General features: G+C 50.4%; 1 protein-coding gene across 1 annotated transcript; it reads right to left on the bottom strand.

Annotated features, from left to right (window-relative positions):
• Nucleotides 1-1,466: 1,466 nt before the first annotated feature.
• TBC1D20 (TBC1 domain family member 20) lies at nucleotides 1,467-26,371 on the bottom strand. The gene is made up of 8 exons (XM_062203975.1): nucleotides 26,201-26,371; nucleotides 16,922-17,107; nucleotides 12,897-12,977; nucleotides 6,573-6,759; nucleotides 6,306-6,407; nucleotides 5,293-5,434; nucleotides 4,257-4,444; nucleotides 1,467-3,694 (listed from the first exon to the last, which is right to left on the bottom strand). The coding sequence occupies exons 1-8, from the start codon at nucleotides 26,268-26,270 to the stop codon at nucleotides 3,439-3,441; spliced, it is 1,212 nt and encodes a 403-aa protein (XP_062059959.1). The 5' UTR covers nucleotides 26,271-26,371; the 3' UTR covers nucleotides 1,467-3,438.
• Between the last annotated feature and the right edge of the window lie 1,466 nt (nucleotides 26,372-27,837).

Genomic DNA, 27,837 nt, shown 5'->3' with positions numbered 1-27,837 from the left:
CTAGACGCTCACAGCCGGGAAGGAAGGGGCGCACCCCGGGCCTCCGTCTCACGCATCAGGCCCCCAGCTTTGGTCATGGCCCACAGAGGAGACCCGCATCTCCTTCCAGGACGGCCAAAGCTGAACCCGGGGGGCCCTACCCACTGCCCCCCATCCACACACCCACGGGCACTGTGTTTTACACAGCTCCTGGGTGCTGTTTCTCCTGACACCATCTCACTGCCCTCGGGAAGTCGGCGTCCTATCCTGCAAGCTAAAGAGCTCAGTGCCACAGACTGCCCCATCTCAGATGCCAGCTGCGAGGAACTCGGGGCCTCCCATGACACCCCACCCCCCACCTTCACCTTGCTGGGATGACACGGGACTCAGAAAACCACCTTAGCTCACTGGTTTATCAGAAGGGACACAATGCCGCAACAGCCAAACGAACAAGGAGACAGGAAAGGCAAGGGGGTGGAGCAAGCCGTTCCCCTCCCTGTGTGCACCACCCCCCTGCACACCAGGTGGCTCCTGGAATCTGGCGCTTTTCTATGCTTTTCTATAGAACTCCCCTGCCGCTGCCACAACCCCTGCTGCCGCAACCCCTAGTAGGTCAGTGCATAGCCTGAGGCCCGTCCGACCCCTTGACCAGCCCCATCCTGAGGCCTTCTAGGGTCGCACCGTGAGTTACCTCGCCAGCGCCAGCTGAGAGCTGCGAGGGTTTTGGGACCCCTGGGATTTACCACCACACACACCCCTCCTTCCTTCCCTTCTCCATTCCACTCAGTCTTCACATTTAGTCATCAACTCCCACGAGACTGCCTTGACTTTGCCACCAAAAACCAACCGCCCTTTGGCACAGCTCTCTGCTGTGAATTCCCACAAGCAGGGCAATGCACTCCACAACTGCCGACAGAGGGTAGCTTGGGCCCTGGCCTGTGGGGGTGGGACAAGGTCCAAGAGCAGAGAGAGGCTCAGCCGAGGGCACCTGCGCACGTCCCCACTGGGCCAGGGAACCACGGTGTCTTGTACCCAGGATGGCCCCTCCCCAGGGCAGAGATGACAGGCATTTGGTGCCACTCTGCACCACACTTCCCAGTGGCTGGGAACATCAGGAAGACGCTAGAAACCTTGGCAGGAACAGCTCCTTTGTGCCTGTAAATTACACACGGAGGGAAAGCGCCATCACAACAGGCTCTGGTTAGGCGCCACAATCTAATGTCCAGTCCAAGGCATCCCCAGAACAGCAGGCGCAGGGGAAGCAAGAGCACCGAGGCTGGGCACTGCCTCAGTTGCTGTCAGTGCCGAGCGCAGGCACAGCAGGAACGGGCCTGCCGGCATCGCTCAAGGTCTCCCAGCAAGTCCACGCCACGCACCACGGCACGGCCCCAGGCCTGGGCTGGGAGGGGGCGAGCTTCAGGGCCAGCTGTGTGAGACCAGAGTCCACTCCAGCACATAGGGGCGCAGACAGAGCCACAGGGAGGGGATTAGCAACCACATATGGCTCTTTATTTCATAGAGGGCTCTGTACAAAATATTTACACGTGTTCTTTACAGAGTAGGCAAACCGACCGAAGGCAAACAGGTAATGCAGTCTGCTCAATGTCATAGAACAAGCCACTCGTTTCCTTCTCTGGCCACAACACAAGCAAATGCCACTTATTTCCCGGAATTAAAAAAGCCGTGGCCCCAGGACCCTGGTCCCACACACGTGTGCAGCTCCTCTCCTGTTCCCCACCAGGTCCTTCAGGATTTACAAACAGGCGTGAGTGTTGGCGGCGGGAGGGGCAGAGTCTGCCGCCCATTTGTAGACAACAAGAGGTCAGCTCTGCCGAGGGAGCTGACCGCAGCTACGTGCCCACCCCACTGCTGGCTCCTGGGCGAACTTCCCGCCTTCCTGAATCCACCTCTTCCTGCATTAGCCCGTGGACAGCACACTTCCCCCAGGTGGGGCTCCTGCCACGGAGAACATCCATCACTGAGCTCTTCGTTGGCTTTAAAGTGCTTCAGGGAGGGGCTGGCCGTGTGGCACAGCAGGTTAAACTCAGCCTACCGCGCCACACCCCATATGGATGGCCTATTCGTGTCCGGCTGCTCCACTTCTCACCCAGCTCCCTGCTAACATGCCTAGGAAAGCAGTGGAAGATGGCCCAGCTGTCTGGGCCCCTGCCACCCCACAGGAGACCCGGATGAAGCTCCTTGCTCTTGGCTTCACCCTGCCTAGCCCAGCACCAGGCAATTGCAGCCATCTGGGGAGTGAACTAGCAGATGCAAGATCTCGCTCTCTCCCTCTGTAACTTTCAAAATAATAAATAAACCTTAAAAGGGGAGGGGGCTTCGTGGAGCTCGGTGTAGACCCTCTCCCAAGAGCTGTGGGCACAGCGGCAGCCTGGCGTGCCAGCATGCAGAGAGGGGGCTCTGCCTGTGTAGGGAGAGTGCTTCTGCACGTTCACCTTTAGGAAGACACCTGCCCAGGAAAATAAGGAAAAGGCTGCTTCTAACCACATCAAAAGGCACTTCTTCAAGCCGGTTAATCTAACCCACACCTGGCTCCCAGGACTGAGTGGTCCCCTGGTTCCCTGGGGCCTGGAGAGTCCCTGGAAGCCAAGGCTGCTGTCGGGCCCCTGCGAAGCTCTTCAGCCACAGTCTGCCCCATTCTGGGGGCTGGCAAGTTTCAAGGACATTTCCAACCACATGGGAGAGACGGCAGGTGCCTGTGTGGAGCAGGGCGCAGGTTGGCAGGCAGCACATCAGGGCCGGCTGTGGCGGGCCCTGCTCTCACCGAGCATGGCTCTGGCGATGCCAGCTGCCGAGCCGAGCGCCACCTCCAGGACAGCTCGTCCTTCTAACAAAGCGATGGCTGCTGTCAAGTAGGGGCACCTGACATGGGGGTATGGAATTCTAAAAATAGTGATAAAAAATGTCTTGTGAGTGATGTGTGGATCGCAGAAGGGGACAGGGAGAAAAGGGCAGTTAAAACCAATCTAGGTCTAGGGCTTAAAAAATGACCATTCCCTCCCACCTGGCCAGAAATACTCGCGACTTCTGGGTTGGACAAGGACTCAGCTGGCCACCCAGCTCCCCTGCCTCCCGACTCTCGCCCAGCTGCCGGAGCTGCTCCCCAGCCGGTGCCCAGCGGCCCACGCACGCCTGCTGCTTTCCAAGGCCCGTCTTCTCCGGCAGCGGCAGCTGCTTCCCGTGAGTCTGAAGCACACAGCATGTCCCAGTCCAGGGGAGGCAACAGAGGCCTGTGGCCAGGCCCCAGTGCCCTCGGTGGTGGCTGGGCCGGCGGGCTCTTCTAGCAGCCTCTGAAGCCACGGTGAACCCCGACAGGCAGGGAGGGGGCAGAATAGAAAACCCTTGACAGAAACCCTTTTAATAAAGGAAATTCTACCCCTCCCAGTCCTTCCACGGAAGGGTGAGACCTCAGTGGAGTGACAGGAAGTGTCTGTCCAGCCTTCACGGAAACAGCTGCAGCTGGAACTTGGGGGCCCACTCCAGGGCACTTTTCACCACAGCCAGCGCAGCCGCCCCCAGCGCCACCGTCAGCCCCATCACTGCCAGCTTCACAAAGCGGTTGGTCCTCGGTTTGGTCAGGACGTCTTTTGTTCGCTCCTCAGGCCGCAGGAGCTCCCGAAACCGTTGCCGCAGCACCATATCCGGCCTCTGCTGGGCGGATGCCAGCTCAAAGTCTTTGAAGGTAGAGGCTGCCGTTCTACAGGGGAAGGAAACAAAGAAATTGCACAACAGAAGAGCGAAAAGCTGCACTTAGCAGGAGGAGAGGAGAACCATCCACTACTCAAGAGAGCTCATCCTAGGGGCGGCGTTGTGGCACAGGGGGTAAAGCCACTGCCTGCAATGCCAGCATCCCATATGGGCGCCAGTTCAAGTCCTGGCTGCTCCACTTGTGATCCAGCTCCCTGCTACTGTGCCTGTGAAAGCCGCAGAAGACAGCCCAAGTGCTTGGGCCCCTGCACCCACATGGGAGACCTGGAAGAAACTCCTGGCTTCGGCCAGGCTCAGCCCTGGTTGGTGCAGTCACTTAGGGGTTGAACCAGCAGATGGAATTCTTCTGTCTCTCCCTCTCTCAAATAAATAAATTCTTATAAAAAAAAAGAAGGCAAGAAAGCTCTCCTTGGTAAGACTCAGGAGGACTTCTCAGTGGGGATTCCACTGGCACAAGCTCAGATCTCTCCCCCCAGCCCCATCCCAGGACACAAATCCTCCCTCAGCTCTCAGAATGGCCCAAATGCCAGGAGTGCCTTGGCCTCACCCACCTCGTGGCCTCCTGCTGGGCGGCTGCCTCCCGGGCGAGCTCGGAAGGAGGAAACTGAACAAAGAGGTCTCCTGCTCTACTGATCAGCGTCTCATAGGGCAGGTCCTGAGGGATCTGGGACAACAGGTGGTGGACAGAGGCCATGTCACAGTCACAGTCCAGGACTTCCTGCTCCCGATACAGCACGATCTGCAGGGAGAAAAGCCTTGCGTCAGAGACCGCACACCCAGGGCTGGGCCCACGGCTCGGGTGCTCAGCAAACTCCTGTACTCCTCAGGACTCACAGGGCTGCCCCCGTGGGGCTGGCCCTGCCTGCCAGAGGCCAACTCCCACCCCATGCCGTGAATGGCTGACCAATTACATTCCAAGTTCTCCTGGGCACATCTGTCTGCTCAAGGGTCCTTCAAGTCTTGAAACAAATGCAGGAGATTCTTTCAGAAGGAAGCAAAGGGGAGGGGTTACTGGGAGAGTCCCGGAGCTCCAGCTCAGAAGACACGGGTCAAGCCAAAAGGGATGGGACGCTCTCCCTCTCTCTCTTGAACACCTTCCTTCTGACTGCTGGCCCAGAAATCCACAGGTGCTGCATGAAGACCTTCCCTGAATCCCCACTCCACGCTACCACGCAGCCCTTCTGAGGATCACAGCCCCCTCACGCTTCCCTCCACACACCGGATCTCTCTTCTTCAACCTGGAGGTAGCAGCTTGTACCACTGTTTGCCTAGCTGCGCTCAGCAGCTGAACAGTTCCAGATGTCAGCAGGAGTGCTGACAATTCACAGCACACAGTGGCACGTGAACGGTTCACAAGAGGCATGCGGCAGAGAATCTGCCTGTTTAACCAGCATTTCCCAACGCGTTACGTGGTTTTTCCGTCATGTCCCCATTAACACTGCACGGAACCCTGTCCAGAAGTGCTAGCCTGGAAACTACGCCAGCCTTTCCCATTTTCCCGTCATCACCAGGTGTCCCTTCAGGGCCAGTGATGGAGCTGGGCTGGGTGAAGGTGAACCCAGTTGCTGGCTCGTGGCCTGTACCTACCACAGCTGCAAAGTAAATGGGCATCAGCGGGTGGCAGGCCAGGAAGAAGTCGTACAACCGCACAACGTGCCTGAAGTCAGACAGGACGTGGCCGAACCAGGTGATGAGCCAGCTGAGGGCAAAGATAGTCCCCACCTCAGCACTAGGAGCAAAGAAATGCAGATGTTAGGTGCCTCGCTGCGCCATCGCTTCCCTTTCTCTGGGCCTTCTCTGTGCTCATGCTGGTGAGGAGGCAGCATTTGGAAACAGGCTTTCTGGAAAGTTCAGCCACAGGAATTCAGCATCCTCCCTATAAAATACAAAGTCCTTACAGCGTGCAGCGACACCATTACCACGACAGGGTCCCGGCTGCCTTGCCTCACTGGGGATGCTCTAATGAGCAACAAACGTCAACTAGAGGAGTAAGAACCAGCTGTTTTCAGAGAACACACCCTGATTCTCCTGCTGGGAAAGCCCCACCCTGTCTGAGGACATAGGCACTTATTTCCGGGCTTGAAAACACAACTGTGCCAATCTTTCTGTCAATATGAGAACACTGAAGTATCTTGAAATATAGCCCTTATTCAAAAAAATTAGAAAAAAGTAAGGCATTGGCCATGGACATTTTCTAACTAAACAGAGAACAAAACAAAACAAACCAAGGACATTTGCAAAAACAGTATTTCCTCTCCGTGGTACTTTGGAAAGAAAACACCCACATTTAGCCTTGTCATTCTCTCCTGAGTGTGTCCTTCTCTCCACCTCCAAGTATACTTACCTCTCCCCACTAGATGTAAACACCTGAAGACATGAGCTACATCATCCTGTATCTCCCAAACAGCACAGCTACGAGACTGTGCGGAGTACTGAATTATCTAGACTGCTGGTGATGGGATAACCTGGAGGAACTTAACACTAATCAACAAAAAGATGATGATGAAATCGAACTAGACTTTGGAAGCAGAAACAGCAGCAAGGAGAGAGCTTGCGGTAGAGGGGTGTGTATGTGCACGTAAATGTAGATACATAGATACCTCTGCATGAAATCATGGAGTTCTGGATTCACCTGGTCAATGATGGGCATCAGATAGTTTAAGATATGCCGAGTGTTGTCCATTGTGGGCTCCATGAAATCCCTAGAGGGAGGCAATTTGATATGCTTGATCAGACCAAACACTTAGATCAGGGTTGGCAGGTGGAGTCGGCGCAAACCTCTGAACACCTGACCAGACCGTGGGCTGAGGAGTCATCCCAGGGCCTGAGGAGTGGTGCCCTCCCTCTCCTGTCCCTCTCTACTGTACCTGAGGTGGTGGGTAGACAATTTTTCTACCAGGGACGTGGTGAGCTTCTCGCCTACCACCAGCAGAAACGTGACCACGATGTCATGGTAGCCCTGGTAGTAGTGCAGCTGGGGGTTGCGCTCCAAGACGAGCAGGATGATGTCGATGAGTTCCTCCTGGAGCCCCTCCCTCTGCTCGTCGGGCATGCCTGGGGAGTGCAGGGAGAGGGCACGTGAACAGAGCGCGCGGCCCGTGACCAGGACGGGGAGGCCTTCAGGGAAGGTCTTCGGTGAAAGAAAATGCATGGTAAACAACCAGGCAACACGGAGCAGGTCCCAGCTGGCATACAGGAAAGCCACACACCAGCGCCCGCACAGCGGGGGACCGGGTGACGGAACTGCTGTGGGCTGTGCTGCCGAGAGCCCGGCGTCACGTCTGCGGGGTTCTTCAACAGTCTTACAATGAGGAACACAGGTCAACCCAGGGCAGGGACACTGAGCGAAATAACTGGCTCGTCACAAAACCCACAGGAAGTGCTCTAGATTAAAGGAGGCTGAAGAGAGAACGGCTAAGGGAGACATGCCTCGGTTTGGACTTAGACATTACTAGGACAAAGGGTGGGATTTGAATAAAATCTATGAATCCGTTACCGGTATTTCCCAATGCTAGTACTGATTTGGATGAGTACTGTAGTGATAAAAGACCTTTAGCTTTAGGAAACAGATCCTGAAGTATTTACGGGCAAAGAGGTGCTACATTCGCAATTAAAGTACTTCAGGAAAACACTGTGTTTGGAGAAAGAAAGAAGCTAATGTTAGTATAGTCAATAGTTACTCAGTATATAAAGTTGGTATAATGGTAGCAATCAAGAAAATCTAGGTAGCCGGCACCGTGGCTCAACAGGCTAATCCTCCACCTTGTGGCACCTGCACACCAGGTTCTAGTCCCAGTTGGGGCGCCGGATTCTATCCCGGTTGCCCCTCTTCCAGGCCAGCTCTCTGCTATGGCCCGGGAAGGCAGTGGAGGATGGCCCAAGTCCTTGGGCCCTGCACCTGCATGGGAGACCAGGAGAAGCACCTGGCTCCTACCTTCAGATCAGCGCGATATACCGGCTGCGGCGGCCATTGGAGGGTGAACCAACGGCAAAAAGAAAGACCTTTCTCTCTCTCTCTCTCACTATCCACTCTGTCAAAAAAAAAAAAAAAAAAAGGAAATCTGGGTAAAAGATTTCTGGGGAATTATCTGTCCTATTTTTGCAACTTTTTGGTAAATATGCAATTATGTGAAAAAAATTTACAATGTTGTACATTCCCCTCTAAAACAAACCAAATATTACAAGCACTGATGTCTCCTTGATCCAGAAACCTGGCTGAAACAGGGGGGCGTGGCAGGAGCTCTTTCAGTGCACGGAGCTGGTCCCGCTGGCGGTCAGTGAGCTCCTAGGGCTTTCAACTGAAGAATGTCTGCCCTTGGCCTTGTGAATCACTTCAGAAGAATTTACCCAGCACAGCTTCCAACACCATTAGCTTGTACAGTTAAAAACAGACACTAGGAGGCCAGCGCCACGGCTCACTAGGCTAATCCTCCGCCTTGCGGCGCCGGGACACCGGGTTCTAGTCCCGGTCGGGGCACCGATCCTGTCCCGGTTGCCCCTCTTCCAGGCCAGCTCTCTGCTGTGGCCCGGGAGTGCAGTGGAGGATGGCCCAAGTGCTTGGGCCCTGCACCCCATGGGAGACCAGGAGAAGCACCTGGCTCCTGCCATCGTATCTGCGCGGTGCGCCGGCCGCAGCGCGTCTACCGCGGCGGCCATTGGAGGGTGAACCAACGGCAAAAAGGAAGACCTTTCTCTCTCTCTCTCTCTCTCTCTGTCCACTCTGCCTGTCAAAAAAAAAAAATAATAATAATTAAAAAAAAAAAACAGACACTAGGGGCCGGTTCAAGTCCCAGCTGCTCCACTTTTGATTCAGCTCTCTGCTGTGGCCGGGAAAAGCAGTAGAAGGTGAACCAAGTCCTTGGGTCCCTGCACCCGTGTGGGAGACCTGGAAGAAGCTCCTGGCTCCCAGCTCTGGATCAGCTCAGCTCTGGCCGTGTGGTCACTGGGGAGTGAATTAGCAGATGGAAGACCTCTCTCTCTCTGGCTCTACCTCTTTAACTCTGTCTTTCAAATAAGCAAAATAAATCTTTAAGAAAAACAAAACAAAACAAAAAAACAGATACTGGGACAAAAAGCAATGTAATGGCCCAGACTACAGTGAACAAGTTCAGGGGAAGAGCAGTGCTCCTCTCCTGCCCACATTTACCCCACCCCTCCTCAAAAAAAGCACACTCTAAGAGAACATCAGAAAGTGATCTGGCTGTTGGTTGGCATAGTGGTTAAGACGTGGCCTGGGATTTCAAGACACACTGCAGGGCAGTTATAGTCAAAGCAGCCTGGTCCTGGTACGAAAACAGATGGATAGACCAATGGAACAGAACAGAAATCCCAGAAATCCACCCACATATCCACAACCAACTTATCTTTGACAAAGGAGCTAAAATCAACCCCTGGAGCAAAGGCAGTCTCTTCAACAAATGGTGCTGGGAAAACTGGATCTCCACATGCAGAAATATAAAGCAAGACCCCTACTTTACACCTTACACAAAAATCCACTCAAAATGGATTAGGGGCCTAAATGTACAACCATCAAATTATTAGAGAACATTGGGGAAACCCTGCAGGACATTGGCATAGGCAAAGAGTTCTTGGAAAAGACCCCAATTTTGGCAATCAAAGCCAAAATTGACAAATGAGACTATATAAAATTGAGACACTTCTGCACTGCAAACGAAACACTCAGAAAAGTGAAGAGGCAACTGACAAAATCGGAGAAATTATTTGCAAACTATGCAACTGATAAAGGGTTAATATCCAGACTATATAGAGATCAAGAAACAAGAACAAAACACAATAACCCAGTTACAAAATGAGCAAAGGACTTAAACAGGCATTTTTCTTTCTTTTTTTTTTTAATTTTTTTTTGACAGGCAGAGTGGACAGTGAGAGAGAGAGAGAGAGAGAGAGAGAGAGAGAGAGAAAGGTCTTCCTTTGCCGTTGGTTCACCCTCCAATGGCTGCCACGGCTGGCGCGCTGATCCGATGGCAGGAGCCAGGTGCTTCTCCTGGTCTCCCATGGGGTGCAGGGCCCAAGCACTTGGGCCATCCTCCACTGCACTCCCGGGCCACAGCAGAGAGCTGGCCTGGAAGAGGGGCAACCGGGACAGAATCCGGCGCCCCGACCGGGACTAGAACCCGGTGTGCTGGCGCCGCAAGGCAGAGGATTAGCCTGTTGAGCCACAGCGCTGGCTTTAAACAGGCATTTTTCAAAAGAGGAAATCAGGTGGCCAAAAGATACACACAAAAAACGCTCAGGACCACCAGCCGTCAGGAAAATGCCTGACCACAATGAGGTTTCATCTTGCCCCCCCCCCCACTCCCGTCAGAATGGCTTTTGTACAGAAATCAACAAATTCTGTCGAGGATGGTGGGTGGGAAGGCACGCTAATCCACGGCTGGTGGGAATGTAAACTGGTACAGCCACTGTGGAAGACAGTATGGAGATACCTCAGAAATCTGAATATAGACCTACCATATCACCCAGCCATCCCACTCCTGGGAATTTACCCAAGGGAAATGAAATCAGCATATGAAAGAGTTATCTGTACCCCCATGTTTACTGCAGCTCAATTCACAATAGCTAAGTTATGGAATCAACCCAAATGCCTGTCATTTGAAGACTGGATAAAGAAATTATGGGATATGTACACCATGGAATTCTGAACAGTGGTAAAAAAAATGAAATCCTGTCATTTGCAACAAAATGGATGAAACTGGAAAACATCGTATTTAGTGAAATAAGCCAGTCTCAAAAGGAACCAATACCATATATTTCTCTGACCTGTGATAACTAATAGAGCACCTAAAAGGTAATCTATAGCAGTGAAATTGGCACTTTGAAATGCAATGACTTTGAACAGCCCTTGTCTCCATTGTTGAGGAACTTTTTTTATACTATTTTTCATAGTATTTTCATACTATATTTCATAGTATTTTTTCATACTATTCATATTATTCATACTACTCTCTACTTAGTATAATCATATGTGTTATAAAGTTAATTGAAAATAGATCTTAGTAAAAAAAAAAATAAGAATGGGAATAGAAGTGGAAGGAGGAAATGGGGTGGGAGGGCGGGTACAGTGGGAAGAATTACTATGTTCCTAAAGTTGTACTTATGAAATGCATAAAGCTTGTATTTCTTAAATAGAAGGTTTCTGGGGAAAAAAAAAAAAAGGCATGGCCTGGGACACCCACATCCCAAATCAGGTTGCCTGGGTTCAAGTCCTGGTTCTGCTAATTCCAGCTTCCTACTGTGCAACCTAAAAGGAAGGGGGTGCAGGTCAAGTACTTGGGTCCCTGCCACCCACGTGAGAGATCTGGATTGAGTGGACTGAGTTCCTGGCTCCTGGCTTCAGCCTGGCCCAGCTCTGGCTGTTTTGGGTTATTTGGGGAGGGAACCACTGTTTGGAAGATCTTCGTCTTTGCCTTTCAAATAAAATATATACAGAAATTTTTTTTTTGTTTTAAAGATTTTTAAAATTTATTTATTTGAGAGGTAGAGTTACAGACAGTGAGAGGGAGAGGAGAGACAGAGAAAAAGGTCTTCCTTCTGTTGGTTCACTCCAAATGGCCACAATGGCCAGAGCTGGGCCAATTCGAAGCCAGGAGCCAGGTGTTTCTTCCAGGTCTCCCATGTGGGTGCAGGGGCCCAAAGACTTGGGCCATCTTCCACTGCTTTCCCAGGCCATAGCAGAGAGCTGGATTGGAAATGGAGCAGCCAGGACTAGAACCAGCGCCCATATGGAACGCTGGCACCACAGGTGGAGGATTAACCTACTGTGCCACCGTGCCAGCCTTGATAAATTTTTTTTTTTTTAATAAAAATCTTTTTTAAATAAGTAAAGTAAACCGTGGGACCAACATCGTAGCATAGCAAGTTAAGCCTCCACCTGTGATGCTAGTAAGCCAAGCAGGACCAGTTTGAGTTCTGGACTGCTCCATTTCCAATCCAGCTCCCTGCTAAGCACCTGGAAAAACAGCAGAAAATGGCCCAACTGCTTGGGTCCCTGCACCCATGTGGGAGACCCAGATGGAGTTCCAGGTTTCTGGCTTTGGCCTGGCCCAACCCTGCTGTTCAGGGAGTGAACTAGAGGATGGAAGACCAATGTCTCTCTCTCTAACACTTTCAAATAAATAAATAAATTTTAAAACAAAACAAAAAATGAAGTAAACCAAGAACTTGGAAAGGAAAAAGCAATGAAGTAATAAGAATATAAATTAAACCCTGTTTGAATTTTCAGTTAAGAATGGTCAACCAAGCCCAGTAGAACACAAATGGAAGGAAAGTTCAACCTACAGAAAGATCATCACAGAATGATACTACATAAATGGAAAAAGAATAAAGGATTCGGGGAAAAAAAACAAACAAACAGGTTTCCTAGGGTAAAAGTGACCCGGATGGTCTCATCCAAATGGGCAGGGTGAGAAAAGGGGACTGCACTAGATGGTTTTACCAGATCTAAACTGGCAGGTTACCGGCTATGTGGGACTCACAGGGAACACGTACACAAGCAGGAAAGAGGTCTTTTAAGAGGCAAAATCCAAGCCAGAGTGGCTTCAGAAGAGTGAAGCAACAGGTTTAGAGGCTCTGTTCCCTTTAGCAATCTTCCCTTCAAGGGGGCGTTGCCAGAGAGAACTAGGTCATAAGATGGTTTGTTACCAGTTTCCTTCGTTCACTATGAAAACAGAGACAATGATCATTCTTCTCTTTCTTCCGAGGACTAGGGATGCAGTTTTAGGAACAGACTTTGTAAACACAAAGAGAATGACTTCCACAGGACCTGATGTATGTGTATGCCAGGCATCACTGAAACTCTAGCAGGAAGACACTAGTGCTTCTTGTTAGCAGCCAGTTCCAAACCCACCTGCTCACTAAAGCCAGAATGAGGCTCTAACAATCGCTATAAAGTCCCTTCTGTGGCTTGAAGGAAAAACACAACAAAAAACCCTTCCATCATTCACAAACCTAGGCCAGGAGAAACATCTTTGGTTCAGGCTTCCTCCATGGGAGTCTGAAAGTGACCCTGCTAACCAAAGAAGGACTGAGCAGATGGAGTGCGCTGAAGATCCACAAAGAGGATGCAGGCTCCTCCGCACTAGGCCATACTGCGCCGGGAGAGACTCCCTGGGACTGACAAGCACCGACACCAAGCTTCCTTCCAAATGTGGCAAAACTGGGAGACTGCTCACCAGGAGGGAACCGCCGCAGAGATCGCCTGACATCCAGCAGCACTTGTTGGTAGTCCTTGCTCATCTGCCGTAGGTCTTTCCCTAGTGGAAGAAAAGGAGTGTGTTACTGCAGGGAAGTCTGGGAAGTCTGGGAAGCCAGATCAGGAGCAAAACCTTCTGTAATGACATCGAGGGCCTGGAAGACACACCATAACTTTTTCTTGAAGAGGGCACGACTCAAGATACAACATTTGGAAGGGAATTCCTAGTTTAGCTCTGAATAAATCTTGTTCCATGCAAGTCAGGATGACTTAAGAGAGCACACAGACTGGCCAGGAGCAATACAGTGGGGTAGTGAGAGACACAGGAAGTAAGGAGTCGGGGGGCTAGTGCAGGCTGCCACTGAGCATCACTGGGGAACTGCTTTGAATCGTGGTGCTCGCATCTGTAAAGTGAGGCGATCCCCCATCCCGTGTGGACCTCTCAGGTTACTACTATAACTGCTATTACTACTAAGTCAGAAACACGGAACCAGAGACAACTGGAAAAAACCCTAACATCTGTAAAACTGTTTAGCAATATTATGATAAACCCATAGGGGCCGGTGCTATGACATATCTGGTAAAGCTGCTGCCTGTGGTGCTGGCATCCCATATATGTGCCAGCTCGAGTCCCTGCTAGTCCACTTCTGATCCAGCTTCCTGCTGTTGTGCCTGGGAAAGCAGTAGAAGATGGCCCAAGTGCTTGGGCCCCTGCACTCACATGGGAGACCTGGAAGAAGCTCCTGGGTCATGATTGGTCCAGTTTTGGCTGTTGTGGCCATCTGGGGAATAAACCTGAGGATGGGAGATTCTCTGTCTCTCCTTCTCCGTAACTTTTTAATGTATTAAAAAAAAGATATATTTCTTCAAAAGGCAAAGTTACAAAGAAGCAGAGGCAGAGAGAAAGAGAAGTCTTCTATCCATTGGTTCACTCTCCAAATGGCTGCAATGGTCAGAGCTGGACTGATCTGAAGCCAGGAGCTTTCTCCAGGTTTTCTATGCAGGTGCAGGGGCCCATGCTCCTGGGCCATCTTCTACTGCTTTCCCAGGCCACAGCAGAGAGCTGGATCAGAAGTGGAACAGCCAGGACTTGAACTGACTCCCATATGGATGCCAGTCCTGCAAGCGCTGACTTACCCGCTACGCCACAGTGCTGGCCCCTATAATTCTTTAAAATAAATAAATAAACCTTAAAAAAAGGGGGGGGGGGGCTGGCGCTGTGGCACAGCAGGTTAAAGCCCCAGCCTGCAGTGCTGGAATCCCATATAGGTGCCGATTCTAGTCCCAGCTGCTCCACAATCCAGCTCCCTGCTGATGTGCCTGGGAAAGCAGCAGCAGATCACCCAAGTCCTTGGGCCCCTGCACCCACATTTGAGACCTGGAAGAAGCTCCTGGCTTTGGATTGGTGCAGTTCCAGTTGTTGTGGCCATTTGGGGAGTGAACTAGCAGATGGAAGATCTCTCTTTGTCTCTGTCTCTACCTCTCTCTGTAATTATGTCTTTCAAATAAATTAAATGTAAAAAAAAAAATAAAAGGTTAGCCCCCTAGAAAGAAGAACCTAACATCTCTTGGTCCTGAAAGTATAAAACTACAGCACTGCAAACAGGAGGTGCTCCTTGTTCTCAGATGGGGATTCCAAAAGTGCCAGGAAGTGAGGCGCGGTCTCTAGCTGGGACGTGTCCGTGTTGGAAGGGGGTATTTCCCTGATCCCCAACCAAGTGCTACCTAGTAGGCAGCATTTCCCTCACAAAAAAAACAAGATCAGAGGGGTGGACACTGCAGCGCAGCAGCAGCAGCACCACCACCCCCAGACACCTGCATCCTACAATGGATGCCTGGTTCAAGTCCTGACTCCTCCACTTCTGATCTAGCTTCCTGCTAACACGCCTAGAAGGTGGGGATGGAGTGCCAGGCTCCTGGTGACAGTCTGACCTAGCTTTAGCTGTTGTGGGCATTTTGTTTTTATTTTTATTTTTATTTATTTTTTTGCAGGCAGAGTTAGTCAGTGAGAGAGAGAGAGAGAGACAGAGAGAAAGGTCTTCCTTCCATTGGTTCACCCTCCAAATGGCCGCTACGGCCAGCGTGCTGTGCCGATCCGAAGCCAGGAACCAGGTACTTCTTCCTGGTCTCCAACGCAGGTGCAGGTGCCCAAGCACTTGGGCCATCCTCCACTGCCTTCCCGGACCACAGCAGAGAACTGGACTGGAAGAGGAGCAACCAGGACAGAATCCAGGTCCCCAACCGGGACTAGAACCCGGGGTGCAGGTGCTGCAGGTGGAGGATTAGCCTAGTGAGCTGCGGCGCCAGCCTGTTGTGGGCATTTTGAATGTGAATCAGTAGACGATCTCTTTTCACTGTGTTTCTGTTACTCTGCCTTTCAAATAAATAAATCTTAGTCCCTCTCCCACCCCCAAAAAATCTTAACCCCCTCATCACAAAAAAACTACCAGAGGAATCTATATAATACTTCTTACACACAGACTTCATTTTATAAAATGAATGGGCAATTTGGAATCCAACAGAATATCACCTTAGGACTGGAAGTGTGACTATAGCAATGCCTTTGCCTTCCAACAAAAAGCTGACTGCTCCAAAGATAACAACAGGTTGGCAACTCAGTGTCTCCTGATGGCACTGCAACACTGTGAAGAGATCCCATTTTAATCCTCTCCAGCACCTGGCACACATCAGGGGCACGCACGCTAGTATTTGCCAAATCAAAGAATCTCCAGCACCAGGCATTTTGCCATAATAGCAGGAAAGCAGTAAAGTGAATGAATGGAGTGAATGAACGACAAAGTGGATTCACTGCTGTCCAGTGCTTCCTTCTGTACTCTGAACTGTATTTCAGGGCGCTCCCTTTGACTACATGAGCCTTGCAAATTAGTTAAATAACAGCTATTCAGACTTATAAAATTTTAGAACTCTTTATTTCCCAATAAAAAGACTTTTTTGTTTAGGAATACACAGCTATCATCTCTCCCTACAGTCTAGTGTTTCTCAAAATGTAGTCCATCTGCATTAGAATCAGCTGGGGTACTTGTTAACATGAAGTTTCCTACATCCCACCTTCAACTGAATGAATCTGAATTAGAATATAAATTTTTAAAAAAGATTTATTTAGGCTGGCGCTGTGGCTCAACAGGCTAATCCTCCACCTTGCAGTGCTGGCACACCGGGTTCTAGTCCCGGTCAGGGCACCGGATTCTGTCCCGGTTGCCCCTCTTCCAGGCCAGCTTTCTGCTGTGGCCTGGGAGTGCAGTGGAGGATGGCCCAAGTGCTTGGGCCCTGCACCCCATGGGAGACCAGGAGAAGCACTTGGCTCCTGCCTTCGGATCAGCGCGGTGTGCTGGCTGCGGCAGCCATTGGAGGGTGAACCAACAGCAAAGGAAGACCTTTCTCTCTGTCTCTCTCTCTCTCTCTCTGTCCACTCTGCCTGTCAAAAAATAAAATAAATAAAAAAGATTTATTTATATATAATTTGAAAGTCAGAGTTGGAGAGAGACAGACATCTTCCATCTGCTGGTTCATTCCCTAGATAACTGCAATGGCACAGGCCGGACCAGGCTGAAGCCAGGAGCATCTTCTGGGTCTCCCACATGGTGCAAGAGCCCAAGCACTTGGGCTAGCCTCCACAGCTTTCCAGACACATTAGCAGGGAGCTAGATGGGAAATGGGGCAGCTGGGGCTTGAACTGGTGCCCATATGGGATACTGGAGTCACAGGTGGTGGCTCTACCCACTACACCACAACCTCTGGCCCCTAGAATATGAATTGTTAATGAATACCTCTACCTATCTAGTATTCTAATCTTTAATAGAAACTCATTCCATTTTTTAACAATATTCCACTTATCAGTTAGACCTTATTCTCAGAGCGGGCTCAAGTATTTCCTATGGTGCTTTTTTAATTCAGCTGCTCACAGTGTGAAATGAGCATCTAAACCAGTTTCTGGAATTCTGTTCTGCCTGCTTCTGAGACAAGTGCCCCTCAGCCCGCCGTCACCTAATAGAGGAGGTGGGTCACTGGTGTTGACGTTGAGGAGCCTGGGCCACACTTTTCGCCTGATCTCATCAGTCAGCAGTCCGCCTTCACTGATAGCCATGCGTCGAAGGGCGGCCACATCGATGGGATCACTGTTCAGAGCCTGGTAGATCTCTGCCACTTTCTTTTTCTTTTTGGTGTTAAAGTCTGAAAAAAAAAAAAAAAAAGGTGTAGGGAGGGAAGCATTAGAGCATCAGGCACACTCAGCATGCAAGTCTCCCACTCAGGGCCCAGTTCCCTCATCTGGCTGGAGGCACAGGTCGTTGTCTCCTTTCAGACAGCTCTAGGTCACCAGGCACAGGTCTCACGGGCGGATGCACCCCAGATTTCAGGCCCAGTGCGCTGAACACTGTGGAGGAGGGATGCTCATTTCAGATTTTGGAACTGGTGTTGTGGCACAGCGGATTAAGATGCTGCCTCTGATTCCTGTATCCCTTTGATCTCTGGTTCAAGTCCCTGCTGTTCCATTTCAGATCCAGCTCCCATGCTCCTGAGAAGACCGCAGAGGCTCGCCCAAGTATTTAGGCTCCTGCCACCCACACAGGAAACCCAGAAGAAGCTCCAGGCTCCAGATTTGGGCCTGGCAGCTACTGCGACCGTTTGGGGAGTAAATCATCAAATGGAAGATGAACCCTGCTCCCCTCCCCCGCCACAGAACTCTGCCTTTCAAATAAATAAATCTTAAAAACAAATAAAAAACCAAAACAACAACAAAACAGGGGCCAGCACTGTGGCACACAGGTTAAGCAGCCATCTGCAGCACCAGCATCCCATATGCGCTCCCGTTCAAGTTGCGGCTGCTCCACTTCCAATCCAGCTCCCTGCTGATGTGCCTGGGAAAACAGTGGAAAACGGTCCATGCTCTTGGGCCCCTGCACCCACATGGGATACTTGGAAGAAGCTCCTGGCTTCAGCCTGGCCCAGCCCGGGCTGTGGCAGCCACCTGGGGAGTTTACTAGTGGATGGAAGCTCTCTGTAGTTCTGCCTTTCAAATAAATAAACTAAATCTTAAAACAAACAAACAAAAACCCAAAAAAACAAACCAGGGGCCGGTACTGTGGTATAATAGGTAAAGCCACCACCTAGAACACTGGCATCCCATATGGGCATGTGTTCAAGTCCCAGCTCCACTTTTTTCTTTTTTTTTTTTTTTTTCATTTTTAAAGATTTATTTATTTATTTGAAAGGCAGAGCTACACAGAGAGAAGGAGAGGCAGAGAGAGAGGGAGGGAGGTCGGGAGGGAGGGAGAGGGAGGTAGGTAGGTAGGTAGGTCTTCCATTCGCCGGTTCACTCCCCAATTGGCTGCAACGGGAGGAGCTGCGCCAATCCGAAGCCAGGGGCCTCCTCTGGGTCTTCCTACACAGGTGCAGGGGCCCAAGGACTTGGGCCATCTTCCACTGATTTCCCAGGCCATAGCAAAGAGCTGGATTGGAAGTGGAGCAGCCGGGACTTGAACCGGTGCCCATGTGGGATGCTGGCACTGCAGTTGGCGGCTTTACCCGCTACGCCACAGCACCAGCCCCACTGGCAGCTCCACTTTGATCCAGCTCCCTGCTAATATGCCTGGGAAAGCAGTGGAAGATGGCCAAAATGCCTAGGCCTCTGCATCCAAGTGGGAGACCCAGATAAAGCGCCTAGCTTTGGCCTGGCCCAGCCCTATTGCAGCCATTTGGAGTGTGAACCAGCAGATGAAGGATCCCTCTCTCTGCCTCTGCCTCTCCTTCTCTGTAACTCTGACCTTCAAATACATAAATAAATCTTTAAAAAAAGAAAATCAGATAGATCTTGGTTCACATCCTGGCTCTGCCACTGATGTGTTGTACAAACAACCTTGGGCTGTTTACTTCATCCCCCTGGGCCTCAGAGTTGACACTTTGCTATCAGGAGAGTTACCACCGTACACAGTAGACACTCACTAGATATTAGTTCCTCTCCTCACTCGGAAACAGCGCACACTTTTAGTTAGTATATAATGGGCAAACACTTAAGGAGACAGACTAAGCGACAAACAAGGACTTACAATGATGATAAATACTCCATAAATTCAAGCAGATTTAGCAGCTGGCATTAACGTTTAAAAACAAAAAAACCCAAGCACTTGGCAGGGAGCTGGATCAGAATTGGAGCAGGACTTGAACCTGTGTCCATATGGGAAGCCAGCACTATACAGTGGCTTAACCCATGGCAAATTTACAGAGCATATGTATCTCTCTTATCAAACTATTTTTCTTATATTTTATATAAGAAAATGTATGTATGTTACCAAAACTCAATGCTACATTAACTTTTCTTTTTTACTTTTAATTTATTGGCAGAGAAAGAATGAGAGAAGGCACAATACCATCATCTGCTGCTTCAGTCTCCTACTGCCTGCAACCACCAGGGCTGAGCTGGCTGAAGCTGGGAGCTGGGCACTCAATCCATCTCCCATGTGGGCGGCAGGGACTCACAGTTGAGCTATCACCCTGCACTCCAGGATCTACATCAGCAGGAAGCTGGAACTGGGGGTTGGAGCCAGGAGGTAAACTCAGGTACTCCAAAATAGGGCAGAGGAATCTTATCCATCAGGCTAGTCAGTGGTCCCAAACAATACATTCTTAAAAGTCCCCAGTTACATGCAAATACAAGCAGTAAAACACCAGAATCATAAAGACATTTTCAAAGGCATAGCATCAAAGAGTGTTTGGTTCTACAGGTAAGAGAGGGCATGATACTGCATTCAAAGCAACTGTTTCTTAACATTAAATACTGGTAATCAAAAAGGAGTCTTTTAAGAATCTACATCTTTATGTGACAGTCTGCTATTCACAGGCATTTACTACACTTAAATGACTTAGGAAACTGGTTGGGAGTTTGTTATTGAGATTTATCATACTTTTTTTTTTCTATTTAAAAAGGCATAATAGGCTCTCAAGGTTTTCAAGCAGAATGCTACTTTTAGGAATGGCTTGAAGTTAAGTGGATAATACTAATAGTTCTTTCTGGCTGCCTGCATCATTGAGACAAGAAGCCCACAACACTAGAAATATTAAAGAAGACAACACCAAATATCAGAAAGCAGTGCAGTGTAGTTGCAAAAAAAAAAAAAAAAAAAAAAAAAGTACATGCAGACAATAAAGGCTAAGAGCTCAAAGAGACGGTGGTGGGTCAGGATAACCTGAGAAGTACACCTTAAAAAAGAAGATGAGAATTACTGTTTACTTTTTATTATTACTTAATTCATTGATTTGAGAGGCAGAGAGAATGCAAGTGCTCTTATCTTCTGGCCCACTTCCCAAACACCCACAATGGCCAAAGAGGCTGAAGCTGGAGCCAGGAACTCATTCCAGGTCTCCCACAGCACTGCAGGAACCCAACCACCAGAGCTGTCACTTCTGCCTCCCAGGATCTGCACATGGAATCAGGGACCAGAGCCAGGAGTTAAACCCTGGTACTTGAATGTAGGCACCCTAATTGGCATCTTTTTAAAAATACTTATCTTGGCCGGCACCGTGGCTCAACAGGCTAATCCTCTGCCTAGTGGCGCCGGCACACAGGGTTCTAGTCCTGGTTGGGGCTCCGGATTCTGTCCCGGTTGCCACTCTTCCAGGCCAGCTCTCTGCTGTGGCCCAGGAGTGCAGTGGAGGATGGCCCAAGTGCTTGGGGTCTGCACCCCATGGGAGACCAGAATAAGCAACTGGCTCCTGCCTTCGGAACAGCGCGGTGCACCGGCTGCAGTGCGCCAGCCGCGGCGGCCATTGGAGGGTGAAGCAACGGCAAAAGGAAGACCTTTCTCTCTGCCTCTCTCTCTCACTAGCCACTCTGCCTGTCAAAAAGTAAAAAAAAAAAAAAAAAAAAATCTTATGTGAAAGTCCAAGTTACAGAGAGGAAGAGACAGAGATTTTCCATCACTGGTTCACTCCCCAGATGGCCGCAACATCTGGGGTTGGAGCTTCATCCAGGTCTCCCACGTGGGTGGCAGGGCCCCAAGCACTTGGGCCATCTTTCACTGCTTTGCCATGTAATTAGTAGGGAGCTGGATTGGAAGTAGAGCAGCTAGGACTAGATTTAGCACCCACATGGGATTCTGGTGTCACAGGCAGTGGCTTTATTTGGTACACCACAACGCCAGTCCCCCAACTAGCATCTTAACTGCTAGGCCAAACTGCTACGCCAGGAAAGGGAGGATTTAGAGGTTGGGAAGAGGGGTAGAGCATAGGTTTGGATTCAGGAAACATATGGCCTTTTCTCCCCTACAGTAAATAGACTTATGTAGGAGTGGGCATTTTGCCTCGTGGTTACACCTGGGTCCCATATCAGACTCCCTGGGTTCAATGCCTGCCTCTGGATCATTTGGGAGACCTATATTGTGTTCCTGGCTCTCAGCTTCAGCCTTGGCCCCAGCCCAATTATGGCCATCCCAGGCATTTTGGGACTGAACCAGTGGATGGGAGTGCTTTCTTTGCCTCTCAAATAATAAATAAATTTTTAAAAATACACATCAATGTAGTATATAGCAGGCACAAGTAACTAAAATTAATGTAAAGTATAAAATAACACAGAGTAGGTTAGACTTTAGAAGGGACTAACACTGGAAGAAATACTAGGTTTTAGAAGGGGTAGTAAACAGCTTCCCTAAGCAACGTTTTATTCTGAGACAACAGCCCACAAACTGTTTCCATGACAAAGCTGTACTTTATTAGCACAAACCAAAGTTGGTACTAATTGCCTTGGTGACCTCCAGGGAGGGGTCCAACATATAAGCCATATACACAGAGGTACCAGCTGGCGTAGAGTCATATGCAGGTACTCAGACGCACAGATGGGAAAATTAACACGAGTGACTTTTTTGCCCAGGTAAACTTGTCTTCTTGGGACAGACTGCTATTTTCCCTAATAACCCAGTAGGGTGACCATTTGTTCTAGTCTGAGTGAGATCTTCCTGCTTTAACCTACAGTCTGGGCAGAACTGTTCACAGCAAACCCCTCCTGCTCCCTGCATTCTCAACTGTCCCAGCTTGGATGCTAAATGGTTATTGTACCTGGAAACCAAGAAAAATCAAGTGCCCCATTTCCACTGTCAGCACAGCACCCAATCACCAAAGGTTTGTTTCTGAGGCACATCAAGCTCTTGGACCAGGGGTGTCCTTCCATGTGTACCTCCACCCTGACTCGTCCATGCAGTCATCCTTTAGTGTCTACTAACACGCAGCACTGTACAGGGGACACAGAGATGAATGGCACACCAGCCCTTGAGAGGCTCACTGTAGAGGGACACAAGCAGTCAGAGACAGAATCCAGAGAAGCAATGACTTCTAATGAGGCCATAGGAAAGGCTTCCTCAAGAATATATTCCCAGGGCTGGCACTATGGCGCAGCGGGTTAAGCTGCTGCCTGTGACAACAGCAGCTATCCAAATGGGTGCCGGTTCGCGTCCCGATTGCTCCACTCCGATCCAGCTCCCTGCCAATGCGCCTGGGAAAGCAGCAGAGGATGGTCCAAGTGTTTGGGCCCCTGCACCCACATGGGAGGCCTGGATGATTACCAGGCTCCTGGCGTCAGGCCTGGCCCAGCCCTGACTGCTGCAGCTACTTGGGGAGTGAACCAACGGATGGGAGAGATCTCTCTGCAGCTCTGCCTTTCAGATAAATAATTTTTTTTCTCCCTTTTCTAGATTATACACTGGTATGTTCTTAAAGAAAGCTGTCACATGGCAGGGCGTGTTGAAGGGAAAGCACTCCAGGCAAAGGAAAGAATATATACAAGGACTTGGAACATGAAAGAAACACAACATCCAGGAAACGGCTCTGCGGAGCTGCAGCTGCAGTGCCAGGGACTGGAACAGAAGCAGGAAGCACTGCAGAGGAGCTGGGCTGAGCGCCTCCCGCAGAGGGCAGTCTGGGGATCATCTCCCTAAAGGCTTCGACTCTGTGCCCTTTGGAAGACCCAGCTGCAGGTTTCCAAAAGGGAAACAGAGAAGACTTCATCTAATGGCAGGGCTGAGACAATATGTGGGCAAGAATACGAATAATTTTCAATGAAGAAAACTAACAGATACATATATTTTTCACTTAAGAGTATCCGTGCACTTCACACACATCACAAACTAGAGTACTTAAAGGCCGGTGCTGTGGCGTGGTGGGTAAAGCCGCCGCCTGCAGCGCCGGCATCACATACGGGCGCCAGTTCGAGTCCTGGCTGCTCCTCTTCCGATCCAGCTCTGCTGTGGCCTGGGAAAGCAGTAGAGGATGGCCCAAGTCCTTGGGTCCCTGCACCCGTGTGGGAGACCTAGAGGAGGCTCCTGGCTTTGGATCAGCTCAGCTCCAGCTGTTGCGGGCAATTGGGGAGTGAACCAGTGGATGGAAGACCTTTCTCTCTGCCTCTCCTCTGTTAACTCTAACTTTCAAATAAATAAATAAATATATATATCTATATGTATATTTTTTTAAAGAGCACTTAAATGATACTGCCAAATATTGCTTCAGGGAAGAGGACAGAAAATCCTGTTCACCTATTTGCTGAGTATGGAACTTTCCCACAGTTCGTTTCGACATGCAGTCACTCCACTTTTCCTTGCAAGTAAGCTCAGCAGCAATCTGGGGGAAAGGAAACTGTTACTTTATCCTGGGATAAAGAACACTGTCTGCAATCAGCTGGATTTCTACGAGGTTTTGGCAAACAGAAAAGTCAGCAAGTTAACGGATTCGGAACCCAAACCACAACACTGCTACTCATTTCTCCCTGTTCTGATTCTATTCTTAATCTTGCATCCCAAAATTTTAAAGCAGGACACACATTTTTGGATTTGAGGATGCTCTATCTGGGCTTGGGATGAGACTACATTTACCTAGAGCAGCAGATGTGTTACTCTAACCCCCTGAATCTTCCCTCTTCCATTTCTTCACTGCTCTCTTTCTGAGAGATACACTGTATACTCCAAAGCTGATCCCTTCCAATTTCCTTTATAGTAGAGGTCTTGGCTATTATAACCACGATGGAATGAAATGACTGTCCTACAGCTGGCAGCAAAATACACAATGGCTATAAATAAATCCCTAGTGCCTGAAAAGTAATTCATTCAACAAAGGAAAAAGAAATGGCACGGGCACTGCTTTGGCCAGCTCACCATTAAAATGCTTACTTTGTAATAGGGGCACCAAAGGAGTAGTTTGAACAGTTCAGATAAAGATGGCTGAGCAATTATTGTCTTCAGCCTCTCCCAAATCAAAAGCACCTGGCACAGAGAACTAACCGTACAGGGCAAGAATAATGGCTAAAGAGGACTATTAGCTTCTCAGAGTTTCTCCATTTCACCAAAATAAGTGCTGTGACTGGGATCAAGCGACCTCCACACTTCCATAATGGCCTCTTATGTGAGGGTACAACATTTCACACAGGTTGAGGTCACGCCTGCATATCCAGAAAGATTAACAGTCTTTAAAAAGTTAAACCCACATTAAGCAATGCTAGCCTTAACCAGAACAACAGGAGAGCCGATCAGAGACACACACAGAATTCCCCCCTACCCCCAACAACTCCTGATATTAACACGGGAAATTAACTTGAACATTTATGAACTTCAGGTCTACAGCAGAGAAAGACATTGGGAGAGGAAAACCTTATGTTGTCCTGTGTACGATTCCCATTAAAAGCAACATAGTCCCTGTTTTTGGAGGTCTCCTAATTAGCTGCTACAAAATAGTATCCAAATTAGCAGCCATTCATTAACTCCCTGAAACATCAACATAAAGTTAAGTATCAAGAAAGAATGCTTTTGGTCTCCTCATTATGGGCCAGTGCAGCTGCAGACCAAGCTGTGTCTGTCTGGGAAGGGAGAAAAAACGGCAGCTGGCACCCTGGGCGGCCTCTGCAGCCGAGTGTGCCCGAGAGGTGTGCAGGGCTGCGTGGCCAGCCACAGCGGGGAGAATGCTTTACCACACCGGCCACGGACAGAGTAAACCAAGCTGCCACAGCACCACAGAGAAGGGCTTCTGGTATTATAACTCTGCCAACAATGCCCCCAGATGATTAAAATGATACAAAACCAAAATCAAAGAAACTTCACCCCTAAATTCCTCCCTTCTATCCCGAGAAGCAACACCACGGGAAGCGCAGGGGCACAAGTTTTCCTGCCAGGATACAGCTGCACTGCAACAGGTCACGAGGCCCATGCCACTCGGGACACTGACTATTACGCAGGAGGACAGATGTCACACAAACACCAGCAAGAGGGTTACGACGCCAAAGGGCGCTGAGAACCAGGCGGAGTGGGCTCCCCTTGCAGCCAGTCCGCGACCCGAAGAAAGAGGGGACAGCAGACACAAGACGTGGAGGCCGGGAACTCCGCGATCCGTAAGGGCCGATTCTGTGGCCCGTGCTCCTACCGTCGGCTGTGGGCAACGTGGGACAACCACCCTGGCATTCGCCGGGGAAAAGACGCTCTAACTCGGCACGAAGCAAACGTGCATCAGTTTAACCGTCAAGTAGTCCTTGGAAAACATTCGAGAACAATAATGCGCAACAAAACTATGATTTCATGGAAATTCAGACTGAAACAGCCTGAAAAAACAGTGCCCTTTTAACCCCATTAAATGAGGTTAAAATAGGTGGAGGAGGATGCGACAGGGAGAGCTGCGGTGGCCAGAGCTGAAGGCGAAGCGGCTACTGCCGGACACGGGCTTCTTTTTGAACTGGAAATGTTTCGGAAGTAGACGGCGGCGATGCTGGCGCAACTTCGTGGATGCACTAAGAACCACCGAACTTCACACCGGAAAAGGCTGAATTTGATGGTAAACAGGTGGCGCACGCATACGGCGTTAAGTCTAGGTGGCGACACGTGAATCAAGTTTGGGAAACCTGCCCTTCCAAGAGGGCGGCGGCTCCAGGAGTCTGCGGACGTGGCCGGACGTCTCGGGCCCCCGGGGGCGAGGCCTCTGCCTCAGTTCTCAGAAAGCCCCGTCTCCTCCCCAGACGGGACGAGGCCCGAGCGCACAGCCCCGGCCGCGATCCTGCCGCCAGGATTCCTCGGGTCAGCTCAGCATCCGCCGGACCCCGCGACTGCGGACCCTCTCCCCACACAGACGCGCCCCGCAGTCGTCTTCTCCCTCGCTGCCCAGACCCCGCCCGCCGCCCCGCGGCCCCTCCGCACCCCTCCGCCTCCGGCTCCCGTTCAGACAGCTGTCCCGAGCCCTGGGGCCGCCCCTGCCCCTGCCCCTGCCCCTGCGGCCGCCCTCACAGGCCGCTCCTGCCGGGTTCCGTACCTGCCTTCTCGGCGCCGCCGTCCCAGCGGCTGGAGATGGGGCCGTCACCCTGCGCGCTCCGGAGGGCCATGTCCCGGGGGCCCGGGCTCCAGCCCGAGCCCCGGCTGGTGGCAGAGCCGTGAGAAGACGCGGCTATGGCCGCTGGACGCAGCGCCCACTCCGCCCGGGCAGGCTCGGCTTCGTCGGCCCGCGGCGCGCAGGCGCAGCGGAGGCCCCGCCCGCGCCGGCACGTGACGCTCCGCTGCGCGGGGGGGCGGGGCCGGGGCGGCGGAGGCGCGCGCGGCCCGAGCCGCCTGGGACAGCGGCGGGAGCGCGCTGCGAGAGTTCCCGCCGTAGCAGCTGTCGCTCTTGGCCTAGTGCGATCTTGGTCTGCAAGGTGGGACTGACGAAGCGAGAGCACTGAGCTCACAGGCGCTTAGAACGTTACCAGGCCTGCTGTGTAACTGTGAGATGCCGTTTCAGCTTAGGGATTTGACGCTGTCGCCCAGGGCGTGCACTGTAGACGCCGTCCTCGCCGACCCCTGTGGGCACCGCGCCCGACCAGGCCAGGTCCCGGCGACACGCCCGGCTTTGAGGGCCACCCGCTCCGCGTCCGCTTGCCCTGCCTCTCTCCGGAGCTCCTGCCCGTCCTGCCCCATCCGCCTCCAGGGCCCCGTCCCGCTGGGGAAGGTTACTCCGAAGTTAATTTGATTTCTAGAACCAATATTCCATTTATTAAAATTAGAAATCCCCAAGCGATTTTTTTCCTTCAACTGACAAATTTTACAATTCTGTTCATAAATTTAGTAAATGAGATTCTTTGGGCTCATTAATGAATTTAATGAAGACCCTTTGAACATTTGAAACTGGGTTTATAAATTTAATAATTAATTTTCCATTTTTAAGCATCAGAATTTTAAGTCTTTATAAATGTTTGTTAATGGTAGCTAGGTATACATGAGCCTTAAGTGTGTGCGAGGGGCAGAAGAAAAATGGGGATTTTTCTGTGCGATGGAACAAGGCAGCAAACTAGCATTTACTCATCCAAAGTCGGGATGTGGTTCAATAACCAGGCTGGGGCCAGCCTCTCCTCTGCCCTTCATCAAGGGGACTATCAAGAGGTTCTGGGTGGAACTCCGCACCCAGAACCCTCCGTCCAGCAATATTCCAGAGAGGGTGGAGAAGGCCCACACTCCGCCAGTGTGAGTGCAGACCCGACTGCCGGCTTTCCCGAGATCCCGGCCTGGTCTGCCAGGTGCGCTCCTCACTCAATGTCTCACAGCTACCAGTCTCACATCGGAACTCTCTTTTCTTGCAGGAAGACAAGAACCAGGTAAATGCCCTCCTGAGGCAATACTTTTTTTAGTTTTAAGATTTAACAATTTCTAACATTTTGGCACCTTCACCTCATAGGCAGATATTATATATGTGTGCATACTTTTTCTTTAAAAACAGGGATATTAATATCATAAAAGGATTCCTGACAATCAGAATGTGGGGGAAGCAGGGTATATTGCCACCTACCAGGTTTAATTAAGTGAAACAGTATAACCAATGATGTAACAAAGCCTTTTAAGTCTCTGTAATTCTTTAATGTTATTAAACTTACAAATACACTGAGTGCTTTAAAAAAAAATTTTTTTTAAAGAGTTAGAAAG

The sequence above is a fragment of the Lepus europaeus genome, chromosome 10 (assembly GCF_033115175.1).
Source record: "Lepus europaeus isolate LE1 chromosome 10, mLepTim1.pri, whole genome shotgun sequence".
Taxonomy (NCBI): domain Eukaryota; kingdom Metazoa; phylum Chordata; class Mammalia; order Lagomorpha; family Leporidae; genus Lepus; species Lepus europaeus.
Note: the sequence above shows the minus strand (reverse complement) of the source record. Positions and strands in the feature narration are given on the sequence as shown.